General features: G+C 40.2%; 1 protein-coding gene across 1 annotated transcript in view; it reads right to left on the reverse strand.

The window, feature by feature from the left end:
• Window positions 1-10195, reverse strand: part of MYO1E (myosin IE) — a 250079-nt gene that overhangs the window by 141396 nt on the left and 98488 nt on the right. Inside the window, exon 3 of the mRNA XM_069098166.1 lies at window positions 575-664. Coding sequence (XP_068954267.1) covers window positions 575-664 — 90 coding nt within the window. The remainder of the gene's footprint in view (window positions 1-574; window positions 665-10195) is intronic.

Here is a 10195-nt window from a genome sequence, read left to right on the forward strand (position 1 = left end):
GAGAGAGAGAGAGAGAGAGAGAGAGAGAGAGATTTAATTTGGAATTGTTTAATAATAGTAAATTATGAGATTTAAGACTTTTTTTAGTGAGGAAATGGGAGCAACCTCTGGGGTAGAAAAGACATTTGAGCCAAAAGTCACATTCCACTGAGCTTCATTTTTAGGAAGCAAGGTAGAACAGAAGGAACCAGAAATTTGTAGTCGACAAAGCCTGAAGTCTGATTCTACCTCTGCTACTTAACTTTAGACAAGGCACAAATACCTAATCTGAAAAAATGAGGTCATTTCTGATGATGACTGACTTTCTTTCTATCTTAAATCTATTAATACCAAATAAGCTAAAGCTAAATTGGACAGTCCTATGTTTTTTGTTTCTAATACTATTAATACAGAAACAAACATTTAAGATCAAACACTGTCATCTAACTGAACTATCCAAGGTAAAGTGATACATAGGAACAAATTCATGTAAATATATTATATTTGTACAATTAAATGTAATACATACTGTTTATGTCAAGTAAAAGAACTATAAAACTCAGAACATTATGGTCATTTATGAAACATTACTTACAGCTCCTTGGTACATTTCGATTTCCTTTTCCCCAAAGTATGGCATCTGTTTGAAAGGGTTGACAGATATTAATACAGAACCAATATATGTCTGTATTTATGTTTAGTTAAGGTCCATAATTATGAAATCTTTAAAGTGAATGCTCTCCAACCCCAAAGAACATTATTGATCTGTTTTATTAATTCTTCCTGTTATTTATTGAACACTGCTTTTTTTCCCTTGGAAAATCCGTATGAAAAATTGGGCAGCTGAACCTCAGAATCACAGGATTACAGATTTGGAAGGGACGCTTGAGGCCATCAAGTCCAATCCTATCATTTTAATGATGAATAAACTGAAGTTAGAAATTAAATGAACAGATAAGAATCAGAGTTTGATTTGAATTGAAATTCAATTGAAATCAGCATTTGAATTCAAGACTTCCTAACTCAAAGCCTAGTACTCTATCAACTGTGCCAAGAAGGACTCTGGGTATCAGCAGTCCTAGTCCTGGTTCTGCCTGCCACCCACTAGTCTTAGATTTGCAAGTAACTTAGCCTTTATTTTAACTATTACCAGCCCTCTTTGACTCCATAGAATTAGAGTGAAATTAGATGACGGGAAAATGCTTTGTGCTTATATACAATCTCAGATAAAAATAACTTGAGACAAAAGAAAGTCAATTATTTCATGATTAATAGTACTTTATAGCTATTAGGCAACATCATTAATGTCAATTCATACCTAAGATAGCAGTGCATATTTATTGGTAAGCTTCCATCAAGTCTCCTAGGCCAGCCAAATGTCTTATCTGCCTCTCTTCTCCTTATTAGCTAAATACTTGATGACCTAATAATAACTAGTACACACACACACATACACACACACACACACACGTATGTGTATATAAAATTATCCCCTTCTTGGATGAGGAAACAAGTTGAGATTAAATAACTTACTTATCTAAGGTCACACAGTTAATGTCTGGGACCACTTTTTGAATTCAGATTTCCCTGATCCCAGGTCCAATACTATTCCAAGTATTGTTGTTGCTTTTTAAATTTTTTATTTATTTATTTTTAGTTTTCAACATTCATTTCCACAAGATTTGGAGTTACAATTTTTCTCCCTGGCTTTCCTTACCCCCCCCTACCGAATATTCCTTATCTGTTCTCCCTTATACCCTCCCCCATCACCCCCCTAACTTTCTAGTAAAGCAAGATAGACTTCTATCCCCCAGTGCCTATATATTTTATTTCCCAGTTGCATGTACAAAAACCAAAAAATTTTTAAGAATTCATTTTTAAAACTTTCAGTTCCAGATTTTTTCCCTTCTTCCCTCCTCACCCGCCCCCACTGGGAAGATAAGCAATTCACTATAGGTTATACATGTGTAATTACCCAAATCATTTCCATAGTAGTTATATTGTGAAATACTAACTGTATTTCCCTCCATTCTATCCCAAGTCCCTACTCTATTTTCTTCTTTGACCCTATCCCTTTTCAAAAACATTTGCTTCTAACTACCCTCTCCCCAATCTGCCCTCCCTTCTATCATTGCCCCTCATCTCCTACCCCCCTATTTTCCTGTAGGGTAAGATACCCAATTGAGTGTGTATATTATTCCTTCCTTAAGCCAAATTCAATGAGAAAAAGGTTGTCCCATTCCCTTTCACCTTTCTGCTCTTCCCCTCCATTGTAACAGTTTTCTATTTTCTCTTGCCTCTTTTATGAGATAATTTACCCTAATCTATATCTTCCTTTCTCCTTCTCCCAATAAATTCCTCCCTCACCTCTTAATTTTATTTTTTAGATATCATCCCTTCATATTCAACTCATCCTGTGCCCTCTGTCCATGTATACATGAACATATATATGCCCAGTCACATATATATTGATATATACACATACCCTCTTATATATGTATACATATATATATACACGCATATATATTCCCTTCAACTATCCTCATGCTGAGAAAATTCTTGTGAGTTACAATTATCATTTTTCCATGTAGGAATGTAAATAGTTCAACTTTAATAAGTTCCTTATGATTTCTTTTTCCTGTTTACCTTCTCATGCTTGTCTTTCTTCTTGCATTTGAAACTCAGATTTTCTGTTCAGCTTTGGTTTTTTCATCAAGAATACTTGAAAATCCTCTTTTTACTGAATGACAATATTTTCCCCTGTAGCATTATACTCATTTTTGCTGGGTAGGTGATTCTTGGTTTTAGTCCTAGCTCCTTTGATCTCCAGAATATCATATTCCAGGCCCTTAGATCCCTTAACATAGAAACTGCTAGATCTTCTGTTATCGTGATTGTGTTTCCACAATACTCAAATTGTTTCTTCCTTACAGCTTATGATATTTTCTCCTTCACCTGGGAACTCTGGAATTTGATATTCCTAGCAGTTTTCTTTTTGGGATCTTTTTCAAGAGGTGATTGGTGAATTCTTTCAATTTCTATTTTGCCCTCTGGGCAATTTTCCTTGAGAATTTCTTGAAGGATGATTTCTAGGCTCTTTTTTTGATCATGGCTTTCAGGTAATCCAATAATTTTTAAATTATCTCTCCTGGATCTATTTTCCGGGTCAGTAGTTTTTCCAATGAGATATTTCACATTGCCTTCTATTTTTTCATTTGTTTGGGTCCGTTTTATAGTATCTTGATTTCTCATTACCTTCCATTTGTTCCAATCTAATTTTGAAGGAATTATTCTCTTCAGTAAGTTTTCGAAATTCCTCTTCCATCTGGGCAATTCGGTTTTTTAAGGCATTCCTCTACTCATTGGCTTTTTGAGCCTCTTTTGCCATTTGAGTTGTCTATTTTTTAAGGTGTTGTTTTCTTCAGTAATTTTATGGGTCTCCTTTAGCAGGCTGTTGACTTACTTTTCATGATTTTTTAGCATCATTCTCATTTCTCTTCCCACTTTTTCCTCCACTTCTCTTACTTGATTTTCAAAATCCTTCTTGAGTTTCTCCATGGCCTGTAACCAATTCATATTTTTCTTGGAAGCTTTTGATGCAGGAGTTTTGACTACATTGACTTCTTCTGGTTCCATGTTTTGAACCTTTTTGTCTCTAAAAAAAGGATTCTATGATCTGATTGAGCTTTCCCTGCTTGCTCATCTTGCCAGCCAATTACTTGATTTTTGAGCTCTTTGCCATGGTAGAATTCTGCTTCCAGAGTGGAAAGAGCTGTGTCCCAAATTACTGGGGTTTTAGTAGTGTTCAGAACTATGAGGAGGGCAATCTCTCTATAGCCACTACAAGCTCTGGCACACTTACCCTAGGACCACTGCCCAAGATTGCAACCCAGATCCAAGCAGATCAAAGCAAGAGCGATTACCCTCTGAATGGTTGCTTGGTCCCCCTATGACCAGCAGGCCAGGAGCTCCAGAGGCAGCCATAGGACAGCAGGTGTAGCCGCTGCACCTCAGCCACCTCTTGCCCTAGGGGCAGGGGCTGCACCATGCTCTTCTATAACCCAGTTCCAACAGAGTTCCCTACTTACCTTTTACTTTCTCTTGGGTGTTTATGTATTGAGAAGTCTGGAACCTGCCACAGCTGCTGGTGATCCACTCTCCTGAAGTCTACTGTGACCATCTGGGCTGCTGATTGGGGCCGCCCTGGGGCTGGATTTGTGTGGCTCACCCGGGACTGTGCTTGGCTCCCAGCATGGAGTGATAGCCCCTTCCTGCCGGCCTGCCAAGCTGCCTTCAGTGGGAGATTTGTTTCTCTCTGTCACTCAATGGGTTCTGTAGCCCTAAGGTTTGTTTAGAGTCATATTTTACAGGTATTGGGGGTGGTTGGAGCAGTAGCTCAGATAAGTTCCTGCTTTTACTCCGCCATCTTGGCTCCATCCCCCTGTTGTTCAGTTGTTTCAGTTTTGTCTGACTCTTGGTGACCCCATTTGGGGTGTTTTTGGCAAAGATTCTGGAGTGGTTTGCTATTTCCTTTTCCAGCTCATTTTACAGATGAGGTAACTGAGGCAAAAAGGGTTAAGTGACTTGCCCAGGGTCACACAGTTAGTAAGCACCTGGGGCTAGATTTGAACTGAGGAAGACAGATTTTCCTGACTCCAGGCCTGGCACTCTATTCATTGTACCACCTAGATGCCCCATAAACATTGATTAAGTGCTAGTTAGGGACTAAGAATACAAACACACAAAATCCCTCCAAATCTCTTCCTGACCTTAAGGAATTTATATTCTTTAAAGAGAGATAAAATATAATATATACATAGATAAGCAAAAAGCATATACAAAGATAATATTGTAAATCACTATTGAATAACTCAAATTGAAATGATGAGGGTCAAGCATCCAGAAACTGACCATTAAAATTCCCAGGTATAGATATATAGATAGCTATAGACACCTATATCTAATTATATGCAAGGGCAAGATTATTATTTGGAAACCTCACAGGATGGAATTTGATTAGCTATAGTCCCTATCCCTATTCAGTTCAGACTACTGAATGGGTGCAATGGGAATACTGAACTTGGATATACTAGGGTTGAGTTAAAATCCTGCCTCCTCTATTTATTACAGCTATAACTTTGGGTAAGTTTCTTTATCTCTTTAGATTTCCATTTCCACACGAATAAAGTGATAAACATTAATGTTCCTTCCAGAACAAAATCTATGACCCTATGAATATTGGTTATTCTGATGTTAACTGCCAAAGGCTAGCACAGTTAGTTACTAGAATGATTTAGGCAACAACAAAGATAATGCCAGTAGCCAGAATGGTGTGATTGGGTCTACCATGCCCACCGGCCCAAGCTTTAAGTCTCCCACCACCCCTGGATAAAAGGTCAGTCAACAAGCATTTATCAAGTGCATATTATGTGGGGGAAGGGACATAGTGCTAAGCCCAGGAGATGCAAATATTAAAAAACCAGATAAAGTCCTTACCCTCAAGAAGCTTATAATCTAATGGAAGACAACACAAAAAGGAAAAGTTTAAAAGCAGGAGGGGCGGGATTGGGAAATGTACCCTCCCCTTAGGGACAAAGTGAAAATGTCAGAAGGCAGAGAAAGTAGTGAAGACAGATTAGAAATGAGGAAGTGTCCTCCTTTCCTGGAGTTTGGGAGTTCATAACTCCACTCTCCTGTCACAGGACAAAAGAAGGTGGTGATCTGTGGAGAACTGTGACTGATGGGATCTTGCAAAATGATGAGGTTTTCCCAACAAGATTTTGCCCTAAATTATTTGGATAAGCTTCTGAATTCTTTGTGTGTGGTTTTGTTTACAAAAGATCTAAACTGGACTGACAAGCAGTCAATCAGTCCGTCAATAAGCACTTATTAACCACCGACTATGTGCCAAGCATGGTCTAATAAGCCTTGGGAATACAAAGAAAGGCAAAAACACAGTCTCTCCTCTCAAGGTCTAACAACACAAAAACAAAATGTATAAACAAGATATAGACAGGATAAAGAATAAATAAATAAATCAGATAATGGCAGGAGACAACCAACAGAAGGAAGACACTAGAATTATGCAGGATCAGGAAAGGCTTCCTGTAAAGATGGGATGTGAGCTGGAATTTGCGTATTCCAGTCTTAGGGGACATGGCGATGGAATGCCTTGGGTGAAGAACACCAAAGAGATGATGTCACTGATTCACAGAGTACTGAAGACTAGAAGGGTAGAAGGAGGCCAGGCAGGGGGCAGCTAGGTGGCGCAGTGACTGAGCACTGGCCCTGAAGTCAGGAGGACCTGAGTTCAAATCTGGCCTCAGACCCTTAACACAAAACTAGCCATGTGACCTTGGGCAAGTCATTTAACCCCAATTGCCCTGCCTTCCCCCCTCCAAAAAGCAAAAAAAAAAAAAAAAAAGGCCAGGTTGTGGGGACCTTAATACCAAAAAGGCTTTTACATTTGATTCTGGAGGTGAGAGAGAATGGATGGTAGTAGTAACTAACATCAGAATAACCCATATTCATAGGATTATAGATTTTGATTTGGAAGGAACTTTAATGTTTATCATTTTATTAACATGGAAATGGAACCCTAAAGAGATGAAGAGACTTGCCCAAGGTTATAGATGTAATTCATATAGATGTAATGGAATGGATCCATGAGTTTACAGAATAGGGGGATAGACACTGTCAATACTGCACTTTAGGAAGATTTGAAAGCAGAGTGGGGAGAGACTTGGGGCAGGGAAACCAACAAGTAGGTTATTTCAATAGTTCAGTTGTGAAGTGGTAGGAGCCTGCACCAGGATAGTGGCCGTACCAGCGGAAAGAAGGTGTATATGAAAGATGCTAGGAAGGTTAAATAGGCAGGACTTGGCAACAGATTGAATATTGGGTGTGGGATGAGAGAAAGAAAAGTGGAAACCTAAAATAACCTTCAATATAATCCAATCAACTCCCAGTTTCCACTACATAATTCAGGTGGTCCTTCACAAAGATCCAGATAATTGCCTCAACCCACTGGTTAACCTTTACCCGTATAGGTGTGGCCTAAAAATGTAATTTGTAAAATGTGTTTTTCTGTGAAGCAAGGTGCTCCATGCCAAATGATGATATCCAATTCAATAGAATTTTAGACTGGAAAAAGAGTGTCTCATTCAATCCTCTCATTTTACAGATGGGCAAATTAAGAATGGCTAGAAGGAGTGAAGTATGGAAGAAAGGGTACTGGATTCAGAAGAAAAAAATGTGGGTTCAGCACTGGCTTTGTTATTTAATAGCTGGTTCACCTTGGGCATTTCATCCTTCTGATTGCACATTTAGAAACTGGGTTAATAACATCTGTATTGAACCATGAGTTTACAGAATAGGGGGATAGACACTGTCAATACTTCACTTTAGGAAGATTAAAGACTTTTCCATGAGAATTTCTTGGAGGATGATTTCTAGTTTCTTTCTTTGATCATGGCTTTCAGGTAGTCCAATAATTTTTAAATTATCTCTCCTGGATCTATTTTCCAGGTCAGTGGTTTTTTCAATGAGATATTTCACATTGCTTTCTGTTTTCTCATTTGTTTGGATCTGTTTAATAGTATCTTGATTTCTCATAAAGTCATTAGATTCCATTTGCTCCAATCTAATTCTGAAGGAATGATTCTCTTCAGTGAGCTTTTGAAATTCTTTTCCATCTGGCAAATTCAGCTTTTTAAGGCATTTCTTCTCCTCATTGGCTTTTTGAGCCTTTTTTGCCATTTAAGTTAGTCTGTTTTTTAAGGTGTATTTTCTTCAGTCAGCTTGTTGACTCTCATTTTATAATTTTCTTGCATCATTCTCATTTCTCTTCCCAATTTTTCCTCCACTTCTCTTATTTGGTTTTCAAAATCCTTCTTAAGCTCCTCTAAGGCCTGTAAGCAGCTTATTCTTTTCTTGGAAGCTTCTGGTACAGTTCTGATTTCCCTGTATTCCTCCTGTTCCATGCCCCAATCATTTTTGTCCCCAAATAAGGAATCCAAAGTCAGGCCTCTGTGCTTGCCTTACTTCCCTCTTTTCCTCATGTTGCCACTCAATTACTTGATTTTTGAGCTTTTTGCCACAGTAGAACTCTGCTACCCAAGGGGGGAGCTTTGTCCCAATTACTGGGGTTTTCATAGCTGCTGGAACTATTAGTTGGGTGCCCTCTCTGAAGCCTCTACACACTCTGGCAAACTGGTCATGCACCCTAGGATCTCCACCCAGACTGCAATCCAAGTCCAAGCAGGTTAAAGCAAGAGTAATTACCCCTCAAACTGGTCACTTGGTCCCCCTACAATCTGCCGACCAGGAACTCTGAAGCAGCCAAGTGGCGGCAGCTGCACGGCCACAGAGCCTCAGATGCTTTTCCCTCCAGGGGGTAAAGGCCTGACCGCATCCCCGAACTCCCAGTTCACTAAGTCCACATTGCACTGACCTCTCACTTTGTCCTTAGCATCTATGGGTTGATAATTCTGGGAACCGCCACAGATGCTGGTGATCTGAAGTCCCTCCAGCCAGTGGCTGTCTGTAGCTGCCCTGAGGGTAAAACCTCCAGCTTGTGTAGGGCTGGGGTCGGCTCCCAACACGCTGGGCTGGCTGCTTCCTGCCAGCCTGCTGGGCTGTCCTCTGTGGGAGGTTAGCTTCTCTGTGTCATTTTGTGGGTTCTGTAGCTCCAAAGTTTGTTCAGAGTCACCTTTTACATGAATTGGAGGAAGTGGGAGTGGGGCCCAAGCAGAAGTCCTGTTTTTACTCTGCCATCTTGACTCTGCCCTCTGCTGGGACTATTTCTGCTCTTTTTTTCTATCCCCAGTGCTTAGCAGTGATTGGCACTTACTAAATTTGTGTTAATTAATTATCTAAGAGTAATGTGACAAAAAGCTCTGGAGAGGGTTGTTATTGGGTTGTTTCAGTCATGTCTGACTCCTCATGACCCCAGTTAGAGTTTTCTTTGCAAAAACACTGGAGTGGTTTGCCATTTCCTTTTCCATTTTATAGATGAGGAAACTGTGGCAAGCAGTGTTAAGTGACTTGCCCAGGATCACATAGGTAGTATATGTCTTAGGCCAGATCTGAACTCAGGAAGATGAGTCTTCCTGATTCCAAGGCCAATGCTCTATCCCTTGTGCCACCTAGATGCCCCTGTACAGGGATGGTATCATTAGCTTTGTGACTCTGGGCCTTTATTTCTTTTTTTTTTTTTTTTTTTAAGCAATCGGGGTTAAGTAACTTGCTCAAGGTTACACAGCCAGTTATTTCTGGGTGTGGTGCTGAGTGTCTGAGCCCGGGATTCAATCTCCAGGTCATCCTAACACTGGAGCCGGTACTCTTACTCGCTGAGCCACCTGGCTGCCCCTAAGCAATGGGGGTTAAGTAACTTGCTCAAGGTTACACGGCCAGGTGTTACTGGGTGGGTGCTAAGTGTCTGAGCCCGGGATTTGATCTCCAGGTCTTCTCAACACTGGAGCCGGTGCTCTTACTTGCTGTGCTACCTGGCCACCCCTGGGCCTTTATTTCTTTATCTGTAAAATGGGGGTGATGCTCAAATTACTGATCTCATAGGACTGTCATAAGTAAAGTGTTTCTTAAATAACAGTGAACTGGTTTTCTATACTGGACAGATAGGTGGTGCGGTGGATATTGTGCTGGACCCTGGGATCAAGAAGGTCTGAGTTTAAATCCAGTCCCAGAAATTTACTAGCTGTGTGACGGTGGGCAAGTCATTTAACCCTTTTGGCTTCAGTTTCCTCATTTGTAAATGAGCTGGATAAGGAAATGGCAAACCACTCTAGCGTCTTTGCCAAGGAAACCCTAAATGGCATTGTGGAGATTTGGACACAACTGAAACTACTCAATAACAACATTACTATAATCTGACTGCCTGCATTTTCATTGTCTTTCGTGCTTGGAATGCACCCCCCTCTCCTCTCTACTTCCTTGCTTCTTTGGCTTTCTTAAAGTCTTAGCTAAAGTCCCATTTTTTTTTTCTTTTTGGAGGGCAAATGGGGTTAAGTGACTTGCCCAAAGTTGCATGGCTAGTAATTGTGTCAAGTGTCTGAGGCCAGATTTGAACTGAGGTCCTTCTGATTCCCAGGGCTGGTGCTCTATTCACTGTACCACCTAGCTGCTCCTAAAGTCCCATTTTCTCTAAGAAACCTGTCCTGGTCCCCTTGAGGCTAATGCCTTCCCTCTGAGATTAATG

The sequence above is a fragment of the Petaurus breviceps genome, unplaced genomic scaffold, assembly GCF_028583685.1.
Source record: "Petaurus breviceps papuanus isolate PSGF00001 unplaced genomic scaffold, PetGlider_PUasm1.0 37, whole genome shotgun sequence".
NCBI lineage: Eukaryota > Metazoa > Chordata > Mammalia > Diprotodontia > Petauridae > Petaurus > Petaurus breviceps.